The following is a 20,580-nucleotide window of genomic DNA, read 5'->3' on the forward strand; positions in this document are numbered from 1 at the left end:
TTATCCCATGTACCTCTAAAACATACATTATCGTATATATTGTCTCAGTTTCTCCCCTCATTTATTCATTTCGTAAATATTATTCTAGATGGTCAAAGTCACTATATAGAAAAAGTACAAGCAAAGGTTCACGTTGAATCATGCTAGGTTCATAAAAATCCCCATGAGTAAAACATGGCAAATGCTCTTCTTGAATCAGTACCTCACTGTGCTTGACATCAAAAACATTTATTCAATAAATTAGCATTGCATCAGAGCATACAGTCTAATGATGGATACAGCATTCTATAATATATTTACTTTGTAGACATTAGTGTTATTGGAACAGTCTTCTTTTGGGAGTACATTACACTAAGAGCATGATGTAAAAATACAAGGACTTTTATATTTGTTTTAGTTTATGCTGTATTGTATATAGGGATCAACTCTATGATTGAGATCACCAATCTTAATGATCTCAGCCAATCCAATGATTAGCCATAGGAAAGCATTGGGAGGCTATTGCGCATGTGTGGGAGGCTATTGCACAATGCATCTCTATGGGGAACATTTAGCGCCTCCATCTAGGGTGTGGTTCTGCCCCCTGTGCAGCACTGACCCAGGAACACCTCTAGAGGCTGAGTGACTGTCACTAGAAGTGTTACTAGACAACAATATAAACACATAAAACAATATAAATTATAAAACCAATATAAATACATTTCAGAGAAAAGGTAGGGTTTTCATTGAAAAGCCTTCAGGGAGTGGCTACAGACACCAGAACAACTACATTAAACTGTAGTGGTTCTGGTGACTATAATGTCCCTTAAAGAAAGTAATTTTGACATCGAAAAACCTGGCTCCCAACTTTTTTTTGCTGGCTCCTAGATTCCAAGAAAATTAGTCAAGCTCTGTTGTAACAGCTCTGGAAAAAATGATATATCGGCCGATCCCTAGCTGTATGTTTAGTCATGGAACGGGAAACGTATAGGAAGTACATTTTCCATAAAAATAAATAAATAAAATAAATATTAGATAGCTAGATAGAAGTAGAGACATATTTAACTGCAATTGTCTTACCTGTAATTTCGAAACTCGTTCTTCCTCACTAGACGCATCTAAAAGATCATCAATATCGATTTCAACTTCTGGCATTTCTTCTTCCTAAGAGAAAGAATTATAGTTATCAAGCACTTGTATAAACTCGAAACAAAAAGGATAGAACAGGAGTGGTTAAAAGTACTAAATCAAGTACTAAATCAAATGTATTCTTGAGTTGTATTACGTACACTCCACCTCCATATAACCTGAATAGGACTTCACTTGAGAACCGATGTTTGGTTTTTGGGTGGTTTTCCATACCAGTTCAAGAAATGTGCTAAACATTTTTAACAGAAGGGTAATAAGTTACACACACCAAAAAACACTCCAATAGCAAGAGAAAACATATTCCCTATGGTTCATTGCATGGATAATCCTCAGCTCCACTAAGGGTTTCACTTATAACATGGGAAGCTTCAGGTTTACTTTTTATTACAAATAAATCTCACAATACACAAAAAAAACACAAATATACAAATGTAAAAATGCTCATCAGGGTAACAAGCCAAAACTGACACACTCAATTGCCGCCGCAACACTGCTTCTAATTAGGCCCCAACAGGGACACCGACGCTAGCCACGACTAGAGGCACCCACAGACTTCCGCACCCACAGACCTTAGCCCACCTCAACCCACACAGCAACAGACTTCTGGTAACGACCCTAGTGGTCTCAACCTAGACAAATCCAACCCAGTTCTCGACCACACCTAGATAGCCTCCAGGGAGGCACCACATAGCAACAAACACAAGCCAAAGGGTACTGACTATAGTTGGAACAGGGATGCCCTTGTAACGTTCAACCAACTGACAAGTGACACTCCAGAGAGGGCCCAGGCCAAGCGACACCAACAGACACACAATCTAGAGCATATTGCCACACCACACCGGGTATCCTGTTTAAACACTGAAAAGTTTGTTTATTATGTTAAGCGCAATTCCTAGTTTGATAGCGCATGTTTTAACAAAAAATGGTGCAATTCTCTCAAATATGTCTGGTGCCCATACACCTTTACAATATTACTCAATGACATGTTATGTACCTGCAAATGTTCCTTACATGCACCGCAAAAATAAAGAATTAAAAAAAAATAAAAAGCTCATCAAAACCATGACACACATATTACATATTTGTTTCTTAATATTGTGCCTAAAAGACCCACATATACTAGTTGTGGTGTAACGTGGTTTGAGAATATACATCCACAGTGAATGTAGCAAAGGTGCTTGCAAAATAAAAATTAGAAATATGCTAAAATGTGAACACCTAACATGCCCACAGTGGAAGCCCTTGGATCTCTGAATCTCGATATTGTGGGAGGTGCAGAGGTGTCAGTATATTTGTTTACAGTATATCAACATATCAATAATTATTGCACATGTTGTCTTCCTTGGATACTTGGTACTAGGTGATGACAACACTATCGTGGGTAATTCTACTATTTTTAAAGATTATGTTGACATTATTACTGATGTAAAATCCAAATGCTACTTCAATTTACCAGTTTAAAATAAAAAAAAAGATGATATTGTTGTAGATAATGGAGCATTCAAGCACCTCTGCTGCAAAACGTACTAAGACCATAAATGCCATCAACACACAATATTTAATAAACACAAGCTCCATAACATATAGCATATAGTCACTATGTCAGTGCCCAAAGACAAAATATTATTCCAACAAGCCGTGCAGTGGTTCCAGCATACAACGGCACCTGTTCAACTACTGAGGCCAGTCAAGATTCCAGCAAATCTATGGTACCTCCTAAACTAGAAGGGTGGAACCCAAGTCATCACACAAGCGGACATGATATAGGATTTTGTCTACCAGTATTAATTCTGGGCACCAAATCCCTTAATGTAAACAGCTATTAGTAACTATAATTAAATTTAATGTGGTGTCATTTAGATCTTGGTCAAAGGTTCCACCAATTCCTAGAATTGAAGAATACCAATGCATATCAGTATACTATAGTTTTCAGGCAAAGATCACTTGCATGGCATTGTATTATTAATATTGCGGACTACATTTAGTCAAATAAAGCAGAAAAGTGTTCTTTTGAAAATCTGTAATAATGCACTATAGTATGAAAAATTGAAGGAGACAATGGCTGCTGTAGTAAGCCATCATAAAGAAAAGAAAAAGAAAAAAAAACTCATAGTAAAAGCTTTTTTAAAATTAAAATGTTCTCAATTTGTGCAAATTATGTGGTATAACGTTTGATTCTTTGCGACGACCTTGACAGATAAGATAAAATAAAATGCAACAAGTACTCTTGCAAATTTGGATGGAAAAAAACATTTATTATAGATGGATTCTCAAGCAAGCCTACGTCAAAGTATATCAAATACAAGTTGGAAACTGTAGGAAGAATGGAGGTTGTAACATGGACAAAGACGTGATTCATTCAGCTAGCAGATAAATACAAGGACAGAATTTGACTGCAACACTAGAAAATTAAAGAAAAAAACAAAGAATGTTACAATAAATAGCACTGTTCTTCACATTGCAAATTCTTTTCCTTCTCCGATTGCCCAGAAATATAAATTTATGAAGCTTGAACTGTGTCGATAAATAAGGAATATGTGTTGAACAATAAAGCTCAAGCCTGCGATCTAAGAACAAGCTGGCGTGTTGTAAACCAGCTAAGGAAATCCAAAAGCTGAATGTGTAGGATAATTATAAGCACGGCTTGACGTCACAGAACGAGCATTTGTTCACATAGCTGCACATTGTGTTAAAAAGTACAAGCAAGCAGACTGAACACAGCATGATAGATTGAGACAATTTAGTTCCCTAGGAGGAGATTATAAATAGCAATATGCCCGGGGAATACACGTGGCATTCCGTGTTACTCGTTTAAAATCTTCAAGATGGGTGGAAGCCTTGATATGTTTTTATTAATATGTCCAATATCCTACATATATGAGGCAATTAATCAACGTAAAAGCATTTCGGGGTGTTTTGGTCAATTTAACCAAGAGTTAGGTAACAGTAGTAGATATTTTAGTGTTTCTAAATCTAGAAAGTGGAATCACACTGCATTTATTGAAGAACAAAAAAATAAACTGCAGCTTCTATAATACAAAAAAAAAGCAACTCCAATAAATGGGGTAAATTAGACTCCGGCATCTTTAACCTATAGATAACATTTTCTGACTTCTGAGCAGAATCGCTTGACAATTTACAAAAGCAATCACAATCTGTATTCTGCAGAACCATTTTTCTGCCAGTAATTCTGCTAAATTCAAAAAATATGATCGACTGGGATTAAAGTGGTGTGTATTAATATCACATCTTGTTCAATAGTCAGAGAAAAAAAATAAAATCTGACAACTTTTGGAGTATTGGTTAATAGTTAGAAAAACATGTTCACCGACTAAGTCATTTGAGGTGATGAGTGTCCATGAGTGACCAATGGATCTGTTGGCTGTTATGGAAGTGTCCATAACTCGTCTTCAGGATAAACCATGTAAGATTATAAAGCCCTTTTACACTGAACTGGGTTGGTTATTGAAACGCATGATTGAAGAACAATCAAATATCAAAGACAAACAGTTGACAAATATCAAAGACAAAACAGCAGAATAACCCGCACCAATGAAAAAATTCAAATTAGGCATACACTTGAGACTTTTAAGTTAGAAGATGCCTACGTGTTACATCAGGAAGAAGTGATTAACATCCCAAAACATTTAACAGCATTTAGCAGCAGTTTCTCTGAAAACACAGTGTTTACAGCAAAAAGCCTGAAGGGAATGATTCTACAGTGCCTTGCAAAAGTATTCACCCCCCTTGACTTTATACTTATTTTGTTACATTACAGCCTTAAGTTCAATGTTTTATTAATCGGAATTTTATGTGATGGATCAGAACACAATAGTCTAAGTTGGTGAAGTGAAATGAGAAATATATATATATACATAAAACTATTTTTTAGAAATAGAAAACAGAAATTTGGCATGTGGCCTGTGCTAGAGTTGGGCTTTATAGCAGAGTGGCCAGAAGAAAGCCATTACTTTCAGCAAAAAATGGCACGTTTGAGTTTGCGAAAAGGCATGTGGGAGACTCCCAAAATGTATGGAGGAAGGTGCTCTGGTCTGATGAGACTAAAATTGAACTTTTCGGCCATCAAAGAAAACACTATGTCTAGTGTATAGTGATATTTAAACGTGCTTTGATTTAGTATTTTTAAACTGTATTGCTATTATGAGGCATAAAAAGTGGTGTCAAGCACATAAAATCTCTTTCAAGATGTGTAAATATCAGATTTCGAAAAAAATTAATGGACATCGGACTACCATGTGTACATTCCAAAAATGGTCCATGGTTTCTATTTTTTATTCTGGAACAAAATATTGTAGGTTGTGGATTATATTTTCCACAGCTTCTATGACAAGTGATAATATTAGAAACCAAGAAAAAGATGATTTCAAGTAAGAAAAGTTTTGAAAGATGGAACACAATCCACAAAATTATCTGATTGATGGTCTCTGGTGACAGACATACATCTATCTATATGGTACAGGCGGCAGTAACCACAGTTAATGAATGTAGATTGTAGAACAATTTGGATTAAACAAAGTTATCCCAAAGAACTATAAAACAAGGTTTTCTGAGCAGACAGGAAATGGAGCTAACCTTTAAGTCTCGGCCATCATTATAATTGGTTTAGAAGGCAGCCTTGTATGAACCCTAAAACGGTGAAAGATTTACCTTCCTGCTAAATGCTGGGATTTCTAACTGTTGCTTTTAGACTAAAGTGCACTTCAGACCAACACAACCGTAAAGTTGAATTTTAGTCATTTCCGCTCCATTTAACAGGTAGGTGCATGGGCAAAACACAGCCTTAAGTCCATTTTTTGGTGCACTACAACAGCTGCTACCTTCGTCTGTTTGTATTCTAAAGATCACAAATGGACTCTTGAAAAGGGACATTATGTTAATGTGTATACATAGAAACTTGTTTTTTTCCTGTGTATTACTTGTAAGGACACTCAAGGCTGAGGACAATCTGGAGATTCCATTTTTGCAATGCATTATATAAATTATTCATTAGAACATATGCAAAATAAAATAAAACTGTTAATAGAAAAATAATACAACTCATATATGACACTTCTCTGTAACTTCCTAAGCAGCTTTGACAATGGATTTCATCTAAGGCAAAGAAAATGTTTTTACAGCAAGAGCAATAAAGAAATGGAATTCGATGTCTGAAGAGGTGGTTTTATCAGAGTCCATACAGATGTTTAAACTGCAATTGGATAAATACTTGCAAAAACATAACATACAGAGATAGAATGTCTGACTAATGGGGTAATAGCTGCTTGATCCAAGGAGATATCTGACTGCTATTTTGCGGTCAAGAAGGAATTTTTTTCCTAGTTTGTTGCAAAATTGGAAGTGTTTCGGATTGGATATTTTGCCTTCTTTTGGATCAACAGCAAAAACATATGTGAGGAAGGCTGAACTTGATGGACGCAAGTCTCTTTTCAGCCATGTAACTATGTAACAGCTCTGTTCGCTAAATTGTACATGTGTAAATGTGGCCAATACGATCTGGCCCTGTCTGGATAATTTTGGCTTTTGCAACGGAGATGAATCTCCCTCAAATTAAAGGAACACTCCAAGCACCATAACTGAAGTAAGTAGTCAAACCATTTTAAGGAGACACTACCCACTTCTCTTTAGCCTCCAGGAGAGCTGGTCACAGAGCTGGTTACAGAGTTTCTGTAAGTTTCCTGAGCTACCCCCTGCAGTGCAAAGCCATCTAATTGGAAAATACTTGACTTAGCCCAGAGCTGCAAGCTTCCGGCTCTTGTAAAGGTAGGGAGCAGCACCAAGTGGGCCTCAAGCAAGTAGTCGAACTGTTCTAAAACAATATGATTACTTACATGGGAGGGGCACCTGTGCATTTCTGGCTCTATAACCATGGCAGCATGTGCAATATTCTATTGAGACCACACTGAAAACCAACACAAAGTAAATCAACGCTGCAAAAAAAATAAACAGGCCTCCTAGCTGCATAAGTAACCAGGGGACACAGTAACAATATATACATTTCATTAACAAAAGTGCAGATGTTCCAAACACCCCCTAATAATCAAGGAAGGGAAATTGTATGACCTTATTGCCTCACACCGTGCACAGGGGGTTTGTGGTTAAAAATAATGCAGTGAAGTGTAGTCATGCCGGTGTCAACCTGCTTCTTTCTCCACGTGAAAAGTCACTTTTCTTTGCATGTATGTAAACTATACTTCCCATGATCTTAGTCGCCAAAGCCTGGCTGGGTATCTTTTATTTGAAGAATAACTAATCTTAGCCCTTCAATGAAACCCAGAACAAGAGTTGCATTCAGAAATTGCTGGTGGGATTGACTTCAGACTACAATAGGACAGTGGAAGCCTTTTGGAGACACAGGTAAAAAAGCAAAACCATTTACCCCAATACTTCGAAATGGGGACAGTGTGTTCCTGGCATCATAACCAATACAAAGGGATGTAGTAGTTATGGTGCTTGTTGTAATACTTTGTTTTAACTTTTTACTATGCATACAATTTTTTGGAAAAAAAAAAAAAAAACTGTTTTGACTTTATTTTTTTATTTTTATATTTAATATTTATTATATTTTGGTGACAATACATTAATACAATAACAAAACCAAAATGTTGACAAAATTTGAAATTACAAATATGGTTATTATTGGAGTAATAATGTGAATTAATATATCTCTGAGTGCGTTATTCAATAAAAGTGTTCGACTCCAATGTTTCATTCATACTTCCATTCATGCACAAAAAAAAAAAAAAAAAAAAAAAAAGAGGACTGAATAGAAAGGGAAATTAAGGATGATGAGAGAAAGTATTGTGGGTGAGGATCACGAGGGTATACTGGCATACTTAAAATAAGATGATACATTCAAATAAAGCCAGTAGATATATATTATCTTTTGTATGACTGTTTCTCGGGGTATTATTTATTATTCTTTTAGGATAGAGTAATTCATTTTTCTCATATTTTGTTATGTTGGGAAAGAACCAGAATTTCTATAGAATGCCTCTTCCATCTGTCTTTGATAATTAATTCGATTTTTTATTTCAAACAAGCATGGTGCTGTAGGAACTTTCCATTTTCTGGCTATTTTAAGTTTGGTTGCCATTAGAATATGAATAAGTAAGATTTTCTGTTCAGAGTTAGGGAAATCTAAATGAAAAAAAAAAAGTTTGAGGCAATAACCTTGTTAGGAATATACCTTGTTTTGGCGTTATTTTAAACTGGCAAAGAGATTAACAGTTGAGAAAGGCTAACAAAAAAAACTTTTAGATGATTATAGGGGTGAACAAAATTCTGTATTTCCATCTGGCAGAATAGGATAATCTACACATGCAAGGAAAAGCAGAAAGATTACTACCCGAATCACTAGCACAGCCACCCACTGATCAATGCAATTTGTGCAAAGGAAAGATAAGAAGTCAGCAAAACTAATCTAATAGAACATCTTTTATAAAATAAAATAAAAATTGATGTTCCTGAATAATTTCTTAAAGGGAAACTAACTTTTGTAAACCAATATCTTTACTGAATGAAACACAAGCAAATTAGGCATACTATGCCAAGTAATAATGAAACAAAGGACATGGTCATTCAAATGTTTTCTTCAAAATATATCAAACAACATGCAGAGTAAGAAGGAGGATATAGAGAGAAAAATAAGAGGTAAGGAATGGAGAGGCAAAACAGAAATACAAAATGGGAAGCTCAAACTCCCACTACTCCTGGGCGGCAGCAATTCTAGCTCTTGTCCGTATGAATACTGCAAAGGCCTTTAGTGATTGGACAAAGGGGAGTCACAGACACCACTAGTTTGGTTGGACTTTCAAAATGAGTGCCAGAATGACACTTCTCAATCCACAGGTTGAAAAAAATGAAGTGTGGAGGAAGATTTTCCTTAAAGTGGATGTTTTAAAATGGCAGTACCAATATGTCAACCAGGGATCTGAATTTAGGAGAGATATTAATAACCAATTTATCCCCCAAATTAATAGGCATAGTCACCAAACATGAATATCTGTCCACATCCTCTATGACAGAAGTCTTGGTAGGAGAAGAAAATGTGGCAGAATTTTCATGCAAATAGGCTTTTCTAGCAAGAGTTAAAATAACAATGGTCGAGGCTCAAGCTGTAAACTTGAGTACAGGTGATTTTTACCAATAGTGACTGCAAAAAATTTTTTCAGGACTATTTCTATGACTTAAAGAGATACTGTAGGCACCCAGACCACTTCAGCTAATTGAAGTGGTCTGGGTGCTGTGTCCCTTTTGCACTTAATTTCCATTGGAGCTCTCAGTCTGCCTTACAGCCACTAGAGGGCTTCCAGAACCCAAATGGACTTTTGGTCCGTTATCTGACGCTGGACGTCCTCACGGACCTCCAGGTCTAATGTGCGAGCGGCCATTGGCGAGCATGTGCATTAGGTCTCCCTTAAAGTCGGCGGGGGATGAGCCTGGGCGGAGCCTGACCCAACCCGACGGACATCGGCGCTGGATTCTGGTAAGTGGCTGAAGAGGTTTTAACCCATCAGCCCCGCGGGAGGGGACGCGAGCACTCCAGGAGCCTATAGTGCCAGGAAAATGGGTTTGTTTTCCTGGGACTATAGGATCCCTTTAAAGAGAAAACGTCACTTCCAAAGAAGAAAGGACAATTACATATTTTACTGGTGTGAATACAGCAGCAGAGGTAATGAAAAGGCTAAATTATGTCTGCTGCGCTTCCGCGATTCGAGTGCTACAATCCCCCATGAGGCCTCCTGGGCACTCACTCCTTGGGTATCTAACAGAGAAATTCTGTATGAGCACTCTCAGAATTCTCTCTCGTTGTACCGTACCCACAAGCAGTGCGTTCACCACTGCTAATGTTAATCAACAAAGTTCTGAAAATATAAACAGAGAACAAAAAACCACTACCAACACTTCTAGTTAGATATTTGCTTTTTAAAAATACAAACAATCAACTCTACATTATTACTTACATTATGTTTGTATGCTTCACAGAAATATCACAAAATGCAGTTAGCACATATCATAACATACTATACTCTACGAATACATTTGCACGTTGTTAAAATAGAAAGTACGCCGTAACCTAGATCAAATGTCTAAACACTGAACTATATTTGTAAGCACTACATATTACTCGTGGGCCAATGGCCATATGTTGCCACTTATGTCCATCACACTACACCTAGCACCATATGTGTGATGATTACTGTTCAAACAAAGCAGGACTTGGTGTTTAACGAAACAAACCGTAAAATGGTTTAATCCCTAGGATTAGTGAGAGAAACAATTTACTTCACAGTCCAGGAATCCCGAATTATGAAAAAAAAAATGTTTCACTCAGAAACTTAATTTTAAATATTGTTTAATTCAGAAAAACACTGGCAAGCACACATTGCGCTACATCCTCTCATGCTAATGGTTAAGTGAATGCAATATTGTACAAAAATCAGTTATGGGCATTCCCTGACCAGGTAGAGCATATTCACAAATTACTAACTATAGACTCAATTAAATTAGAGCAGATTATCTTTATTGAGATTAAAAAGACACCATTAAAGGCTTATCAGAAGCCGAAAATTTACAGTTAGAATATTCGAACCCATACATAAACATTACATTGAAAATAATGATTCAATTCCATCTATGGGGCACATATCACTGACGACACATAAAGCAGGAAGATAGATGTTCTCCCAAAAGTGACATGGGCCCGGTAACTAAATCTATCAAAATTTGAAAACTAAGAATGTCATGCCTGTAATCTAAATCTTAGGCAAATTTGGCCAAATGTTGTACTTTGAGTCAGTAGCGGAATACAAATCTGGGATCTTTACAGTAGTTGAATACCTACAGTCCGTGAAATGTCCCTTGAAAATGAAACAATTGTGTAAAAAAAACATAAAAAATTTAATATAACCAGAAGATTTGCATAGAATAATAATAAAACAATTACATAAAGTGTTAAACTGCTGTCAGTGAAATACCCTGGGAGGATCACATTTCAATAAATATTTGCATTTGTGCAGCAGTTTTGAAATATGTGCGTGCTAGTAAAAATATAGTAACGTTGTGCTATGCATATTAAACTAGGGTATGAAAGGAAAATCTGGTTTATACCTTGAAAAAACAATAGAGCAAGTGCAAAAAAAAAAAAAACAAACAAGAGAGTCACTAAAGGGCTCAATGTACAATTTTAAATAAGAGCGCACAGTATGTCCAAAAGACTCTGGTCATTAGTGCACGCATGGTCATAAGTCTGGAAGCTGATTACTCTTCTACGTTACACAGAACAGATGTCCATTAAGCTGTACTGTAGCCGTCACATTTACAAACACAATTGTTGTAATTTTATTGCACTGCAGCTATATATAGCCCCATGACAGCCAAAGATCTTTATGATGAATAACAAAGTGGTCATCTAATGCCAAAAAGTATCTAATTATGTGTCTTAAGTTAAAAGTTTAAAAGGTAAAGGTCAACCCACAACACACAGGTATAACAGACAGTCAATCCTCCACTTACAAACACTTGCACTATAACAATACCTTAAAATACCCTTGGGCAATAGCAAATGCTGTTAATCTGTTTATGTCGGAGGGTTCATTCCATGACAGTTCTAACATATCTGGTCGTGAAAGGGTTATCGAATATCTTGCTGGAGGTGCTGACAACCTGCTTCCAAACAAACAATCTTATAAACCAGCAATATCATACTTTTCTGGAATTTTGCCCTAATGCAACAGGAATAGGGGGAATAGTCAATGACCGTTCGGTATGTTGTATATGTACAAATGGATGCAGACTACAATATTAACCCCTTAAGGACTGAGGCAGCAGTACAAGTTGTGATCAAAACAAAACCTTGAATTTGCGCTATATGTCTGTCCAGGCGTAATTCACCTCTTTCACATTATGTGCACCCACACATATATAATTTTGTTCAGGAGAAACAGGGCTTTCATGTCACATCAAGTATTTGTATATTAAACATAACTTAATATGAATATAAAGAAATTTTTATTTTTTTAGTTTTGCATGGCATTTTAACTGTGAATGTCACAATACTGTTAGCTGTTACTGCAATAAAATACACATTTGTATTCCGCGATGTCTCACGTGTAAAACAGTACCCTCAATGTACACGTTTTATGGTGTTTTGGAACGTTACAGGGTCAAATAGAGCACATTACATTTTTCAGTTTATACACATTGAAATTTGTAAGACTGGTTATGTTGCCTTTAAGACCAAATGGTAGCCCAGGAATGAAAATCACCTCCATGATGGCATACCATTTGCAAACGTAGACAACCCAAGGTAATTTTGGCCAGTGTTTGTGACTAAGTGGCTACTAAAAAAGACTGGACATTTGTAATACCTTGGGTTGTCTACTTTTGCAAATGGTATGCCATCATGGAGGCTTCCATACGGTCTCAAAGGCAACATAACCTACCAGGCAAATCTCAACATGAAAAAAAAAAAAAAAAAGGAAATTAAAAGCCTTAGATTTGACTCCGTAACTTTTGAAAAACACCATAAAACCTGTACATGGGGGGCACTGATCTTCTGATCTTATCGGGAGACTCTGAACACAAATTTTAGTGTTTCAAAACAGTAAAACGTATCACAACAATGATATCGTCAGTGAAAGTACAGTTTGTGTGTGTCAAATGCAAAAAAACTTAATTTTCACTGACGATAGCATCATTGTGATGTTTTAAGTTTTTAAAAAAAAAAATTATATTTGTGTTCAGCGAAGTCTCCCGAGTAATACAGTACCCCCCATGTACAGGTTTTATGGTGTCCTGGAAAGTTACAGGGTTAAATATAGGGCTTGCGAGACAAATTCTCTGGACTTTCTGCCTGGGTTGTCGGGCAGGTCCCTCAGATTGTAATTAATAAATAATAAAATATTATATAAATATATTTGTAGAATTTAAATATATACACACACACTATACATATTATATATATACACACATACACATCTCAAAAACAAATGGGCTGCACTCACAGTCTTCCTTAGTACAGTTTTCTTTATTTCAACATGTATATGTAGATCAACGTTTCAGTCTGCTTAGGGACTTTCCTCAGGATCAAATAATACAATACTAATAAAACCGTGACAGAATATATAGCATTAATAATTAAGAAATATGACTTACCCCAGGTGATTAGTGTTACTCCCAGCATCTCTATGTGCTCACCGCGCATGCCGTGAAGCATAATCATTTTTCTTAATTATTATAGCTATATATTCTGTCACAGTTTTATTAGTATTGTATTATTTGATCCTACGGAAAGTCCCCAAGCGGACTAAAACGTTGATCTACATCTACATGTTGGAATAAACAAAACTTTACTAAGGAAGAGCGTGAGTGCAGCCCATTTGTTTCTGCTTTGCATTTTAAAGCCCCAGGACTGGCACACGGCATTTTACAAATAGAAAGGTAATTTTTAGCCTAAATGCAAGAACAGACTAGAGATAATACATATATACATATATATACACACACACACACACACACACTTTCATATGTTAAAAGGCCTGAACTTGTGGAGGCCTGAATTTGTGGGAGGAGTAAGTCCCCTACTTAAACTCCCAGCCCCTACTCACCTCTGCCTTTCAGCTGATTGTTTTGTCCCCATAGCAACCAGCACTTCCTGTCCAGCTTCCCTCCAGAATTTTTTCCTGTTTCCAGCAGTCAGACGTCCTGACCAGTCCTCCGTCCGTTTGAGGCCTTCCACTCGGTTCCCGGTCAAGGTACCCAGTTTCCGGTCACGAGACCGGCACGTTCACGTAAGTTAGGCGTAGGAAATAGCGCCCCGCTATTTCCCGCCGTTCGGGCCTAAAAACGTAGGGGTAGGCTCCCTCTATCATATTCGTACAAATACACGCCTTTTTAACCGATTTCAGTGTTCACGCCAAAACAGACGAACGCTCGGCACTTTATCACTGCTTTTACATATTCGTACGGAAAGTACCGAATCTATTATTTATATACACAGTAATATTATTACGGGCATTCTCTTATTTCCGTTTGGTCACCCAGGACCAATCTATTTCGTACGATTAAAACACAAACACCTTGCTCTAAATCCATATTCGGCTAGTTCTTATTCAAATAGGCTACAGTATGCACTAAGTTCTATTTCACGAATTCTACTTTTCTTTACGTATATTCCCTGTTCGGTCATATTGCTACTGATACCTTTTTTGTCAGTTTGGGGATATAATTAGCTTGTTTAAAAATCTGCCTTGTGGTTTTCTTTCTATGTTAACCAGTTAATTTGTTTTACTACTTTTTAAAATATCCACGTCTATCATAAACGTATGGTTTCTATACACTGTGGCAGGATGGCCAGGCTCGTCACAAACTTCAAATGCAACAGTCAGGATAAAATAGTACTGCAGTTTATTGTCACTTTCCACAATATATACAAGGTTGTGCTCTCCCACAAAATAAAACAAAAATAAAATTAAATCCTACTCCAACTTGGAGACTTACTAAACAACAGTATTACTAACTATCCAACTGGCCAGCTAATCTAGTTCCCAGTTTTAAACAAAATGAAATACAGCACTTTAAGCAGGTTTCACACAGTACCTTTGTCTCAGGCTTAACTGCCTCCTCTCTCCCAGCTGTTAGACTCTCTGATGTCTTCAGAGGCTAACCTTTTAAAACCCTAGTGCTGGTTAATTACATTCACCTGGTATATAACATTCAAGGGGTGACTCCCACCAATTAACCCCATCATGCTGGGAATAGAGAGCACTCCAATCTATTACTAACATAGAAAGCCTCTCTGACCTTGCCACAACACATATTTACCTATTAAACACTTCATTTTGTCACATATACTAATAAATACTGTTTATAAACACAATATCCGGCACATAAACGTCTGTACTATTCATTTTCCATATAATCACGCTGTCACATATTTTTGGCTTTACAGACTGCATCGGTTTCTCGCTTTTTCTGTGCTAAAGTTGTTTATTTCAAGGTCTTTTATTACAGGAACAGGTATTGTATTTTATCACTTTGCATTATAAAGCCATAGGCCTAAAATGTTTACATATTGGGTTTTATTACTTACCTCCACACCTGTCGTTAACTATGGAATTTTTCTTCGGTTAACCCTTAGCTCCAGTATTATTCTAGGCTTCCCCCGGCTCTACACAGTTAAACCATTTCGCATAACGTAATTTCTTTATGTCAAACCAAGGTATAGTTCACAACTCGTTTGTTACTACACCTCATATAAAACTTATCACGGTCTCAAGTTCATTACTACTTTTCCACAGGCTTACGCCCACGGTACGTTAATTCTTTACTATTATTTCTACTCAGACATACGGTCATACAGCCATCAGGCTCCGGAAAACACCAAAACCTGACCCGGTACTCAGCCATACCTTCAGGTACTTACGTCTATACCCAAATACGTCCAAGGCCTCATCCAGCCTTCTCACAAATATCTATTTCAGCCCAGTCACACACTTAAACCTTCCAGATCCCTCAATGCAGGATCTCACGTTGCGCCCCTAACAAACAACCTACTCCCAATTCAAATCATACGCCACCACGATACGCATAAATACGTCAACATCTGTCTTAAAGCCTCAGGACTCTTCCTCAAGGACAGCATAAGACGAGACTTACCACACTTATTACCACCAGAAGGTTCCAGATACCATTCGCAAGAAGTCAAGGTTAGTATCTACACAACATTCCAGTCCTCTCACCTTATCCTTAAATATACTATCGAACTGGCTACAGGGTCTCGGCTAATGCCTTAGCGCACCCTATCAGAAAACCCGTCCCAGCGAGGCCTTCCATCCCCCCCCACCTCAACACGGAGGTACGGCCCCACGCCCAAATCATAGTTACAAGCCTCGCATTCCCTACTACAGGGCGCTAGTCAGGGCCTCACCTGTCACGGCCACACATTTTGATTTCTCTCTACTGTCACCGAGAGGCCAACATCCCGCCACCACGTCTGTGGCAACTACGTCATAAGCCAAATCATAGGTAGAGCCTCTCACCGCCACTTGGCATTAGCAGGGCCTCACCTATCCAAACATTCAACAGTTAAGTTTTTCGCTTTGGCATCTAGCATTACAGTCCGGTTCTTCCATATACACCACCCCACATACCCCGCCTACTTACCTTACGCCCCTTCTAATATATCTTTCACATAATCATTCCTTTTAGAATGTCCCAAGAACCTATTCCAACCAAAGAATTGACAGAAGAAACTCCATTCACGCCTACCAGACCCGGGTCTCCAGGCGAATCACTCACTCTTTCAACCCCCACGTCCTTGAGAGCATGGACTATTCCCAAAATTACGGCCGAGCTTAGGCTCAGGGGAACAGCTAGGAAGGCTGAACTTTATAGGCTACTTACTCACCAAGCCCCCGAGCCCAGGCCACGGACTAGCTCTCAAGGACAACCACCAAGCAACAGCACGGCCACCCAGGATACCCTGGCAGAGATCTTGGCCAATCTACAGACCCTCAATAGCAGGCTATCTAAGGTGGAAAGCGCCATCTCCTCCCCAGGTACTACCACGGTAGTCCCAGTCGCTTTCACGGCTGTACCTACTATACCAACATGCCCTCCTATACTCCCCCCTCCAGCACCGGGCACAGCCATTACACCATTTGAGTCACCAGCACACTCCGTCCCTGACTCTATCAGGAAAGATATCCTAGACGGGAAGGATGTGTGTCTGGTGTCCTTGCTCATAGTCTCACAGGATGTACTTGAGAACAAGGCATTCAATTACGGTGATATCTCTGTGGTGCTCAAGACAAGGGATCCCAGGCTTAATCATCTGGTGGATTATCTCACCACAGGGTTCACTAAAGGGTTTCTCACGGGTATTGTAGCCATTCCCCCAGGTACACTAGAATGCCCTAATCTCCAGTCAGCACGTTTAGACCCAGTCTCCATAGACACTCTCATTGCCTCTGAAATCACCAACGGTTTCATGATCGGCCCCTACACCTCTTCACCATTCTCCTCCTGGCGCACTAACCCCATTGGTATTGCTATTCACAAATATTCTAATAAAAAAAAAAGTCTAATTATTGATTTATCGGCACCGCACTCCTCTTTTGTTCCAAGCATAAACGCACTCATTCCAGCAGACGAATTCTCACTTCAGTACGTAACCATCGACGACGCCATACAGTCCATCATATCATCTGGTAATCGACCCTGGCTTAGCAAAACGGACATCACAAACGCGTTTAAATTACTACCCATGCACCCCTCACTCTGGCACTTACACGGTGTTAAATGGCGAGGGAAATATTACTTCTCTACACGACTCACTTTCGGTTCTCGAAGCAGCCCCAAACTGTTCGACATTTTCGCAGAGTCACTATGCTGGCTGCTTCTGAACGTCACCAGGTGTCACTCAGTTATCCACTACCTCGACGACTTTTTACTAATAGAGCCAGGGTCACCTTCACCCACAGCAATCAGAAGCACTACTGCACTATTTTCCACACTTGGAGTCCCTTTGTCCACAGCCAAAACTATAGGCCCCACAACTAAATTGACCTTTCTGGGGATAGAACTGGACTCGGTTAACCTCAGAGCTAGCCTCCCCCACGACAAACTGTCACGTTTGAGAGGGGAGATGACTTGTTCCTGCGGAATGATGTTTGCACTAGAAAAGAACTTCAGTCCCTTCTCGGATCCCTGAACTTTGCGATGCGCATCATTCCGCAGGGAAGGTCTTTCATATCCAGACTCCTTTGCCTGCTGCACGGAGTTCCGGACTCTGGCACAGTTTCTTTGGACCCCCACGCCAAGGCTGACTTAGCTATGTGGGGGAAGTTTTTGAAGGACTGGAATGGAATCTCCATGTTTATTCCCCCTCTCTCCACCTCTTCACCCATCATCCACACAGACGCAGCAGCCAATACCGGTTTTGCAGCCATTTTTGGGAACCACTGGTTCAGGGGCCATTGGCCCACTGATACGGATGCCTTGCCAGGATTCAGAGAGACCTCAGCACTTTTGAAATTTATCCCATTGTGGCGGCCGCACACACCTGGGGTCATCTCTGGTCTGGCAAGGCAGTCAAATGCTACTCTGATAACTCGTCAGCTTGCGAAATCGTGAACAAAGGGCGATCATCTTCCCTGACCATCATGCGGCTGATTCGCAAGCTGACCTGGTTGGCAGCATCCGGCCAGTTTCACTTAGTTTGTTTTCCCATCCCGGGTATTCACAACACGGCTGCTGGCGCTCTCTCGTTCTCAATTTCAGGCATTTTCTCAGGCACTCCCAACGGCTCACCTACAACCATCCAGGACACCACGGTTCCACGATCTAATCCTGGATTAAGCACACTCTTGAACCACGCTAGAGCACTCACTCACCAAGCATTATCACCAAACACGGCTATCACTTACAATAGGGCTCTTAATATATTTAATAAATTCACAGCAGAGTTCGGTTTACAAGGTGACTTCTCTATTCAAACCATGGTGGCTTTTGCCTCTTTTTTCCACCTACACCTTAAACTATCTCACAACACCATTAAACTATATCTCACGGGGGTCCAGCACCACAGCCTCACCTTTTTTTCCTAACAACACACCTTTCCTGTCTTCATACCCCGTCAAAAAGGTTTTGAAAGGAATATCAAAGGTTTCACCTCCACTCTCTACCATTAGATTACCTATAGCTGGGCCTATCTTCAGGTCACTTAGAAATCTCCTTGACACAGCCCCATTCGACATCGGCACAAATACGGTGATCAAATCTGCTTTATATCTCGCTTTCTACGGTTTTCTCAGACCTAGAGAGTTCACCGTAATTTGTCAAGGAGATACGAAGCTAAGACTTAAAATATCACACCTCACTAAAATAGAGGATCACTACCAACTTTCGATCCCTACAACTAAAACCAACCGGTCACTACACCCTACTATAATTCCTCTCTTCCCTACTGATAATGCCTGGTGTCCGGTAAAAGTACTAGACCACCTACGGTCAACTCTGCACGGTCACCTACTGGACTCTCCGCTCTTAACACTACAAGGGCACCCGTTAACCACAGCAAAATTGATGGTTCATATCAGAATTCTGTTATCTAAGCTCGGACACAACCCAATTGCATTCTCTAGGCACTCCTTCCGTATAGGAGCCGCCTCTGCAGCCTCTAGCACTAACACACCGGCCCATATCATCAAGAGACTGGGGCGGTGGAAATCCTCCATATATACTGCATATATTCCACAGCCGGAGAAAGAGCTTCGCCAAGCTTTCAGCAACTTGGTTTTGTAAAAAATGCAATAAAGTGTGTATTTCTCGAATTTATCTTTTTGCCCTCTTTTATTTACAGGCCCACTCGTACGTTGGTTTCGGCACACCACAACCAACTTTGCTCACAGTTACTATCCATTACGTATTTAAATTCCGAGCACAAATATATATATATATATATACATACATACATACACACACACACACACACACACACACACACACACACACGTATTTATAACGTTTTAAATTTATGTATATTAATATCAAAATACAGTTAGGACAAATTAAAACCGGTATTTAATTTTTTTTATTTATTTTATTTTCTTCATTTTTTAAAATGTATTTATGCATTACCGCCATTTCACCTGGAAAAAAACCTACACAACACCACCACCCCGAGACGAGGAAAAATACCTACGTCCACTCACAGCAACGCACCCGAACCAGGTCTTACCAAACTACCCGACACACTTTCGGTGACCTACATGACGACAACACACAGACGGAAAACGACCAGTCAGGACATCGAGACACACCTCATAGGGCATCTAAGGGGAAACCGACACACAATAGGACTAACCCTGGTTTTTTTTTTTTCAACCCTCCCCCCTCCCCCCCCCCCTTCGACAAGGGAGCTGACACATGAATAGCACCCATGCAGACACATTACTCCCCGACATTCCTGGCACAAATAGGCTCCCACCAAGCCAGAAACGACCACCCCATACTCACCAATACAGGAACATACCCGAACTACACTGCATACGATAGTTTCAGACGACTAAACCCGTGGCGACCGCAGCATTGAGACGATTAGGAATCACACACACAAATAAATTCCTCCCAATCACATGGTAATCTAGACAGGACTCTACAGGTAGGACCCCGAGACCCACACATCCCACTACAGGTATAGTCAAGTCAATTACACGTGACAAATGAAACACCTGGATGAACAGCACAGCCGATATTCAGATCCCCCAAGCCAACCCAAACGGTGCAAAACACCAGGCTGAAGTGATACCCCGGCTTGCTTCACCACCCTCATAGGTAATCCCTTAAAGGGACCACGCCCGTATGCCCATGCCCCAGACCGCTACACTTTCCTACAAATGTTTAATTACTAGTATGTAACCCCGCACA

The 20,580-nt window shown here is 39.3% G+C and overlaps 1 protein-coding gene across 1 annotated transcript in view; it reads right to left on the bottom strand.

Moving 5' to 3' along the window:
- Nucleotides 1-20,580, bottom strand: part of PPP1R14C (protein phosphatase 1 regulatory inhibitor subunit 14C) — a 64,262-nt gene that overhangs the window by 21,697 nt on the left and 21,985 nt on the right. Inside the window, exon 2 of the mRNA XM_063441333.1 lies at nt 1,060-1,143. Within this exon, the coding sequence (XP_063297403.1) occupies nt 1,060-1,143 (84 nt within the window). The remainder of the gene's footprint in view (nt 1-1,059; nt 1,144-20,580) is intronic.

Source organism: Pelobates fuscus, chromosome 2, assembly GCF_036172605.1.
Source record: "Pelobates fuscus isolate aPelFus1 chromosome 2, aPelFus1.pri, whole genome shotgun sequence".
NCBI classification, from domain to species: domain Eukaryota; kingdom Metazoa; phylum Chordata; class Amphibia; order Anura; family Pelobatidae; genus Pelobates; species Pelobates fuscus.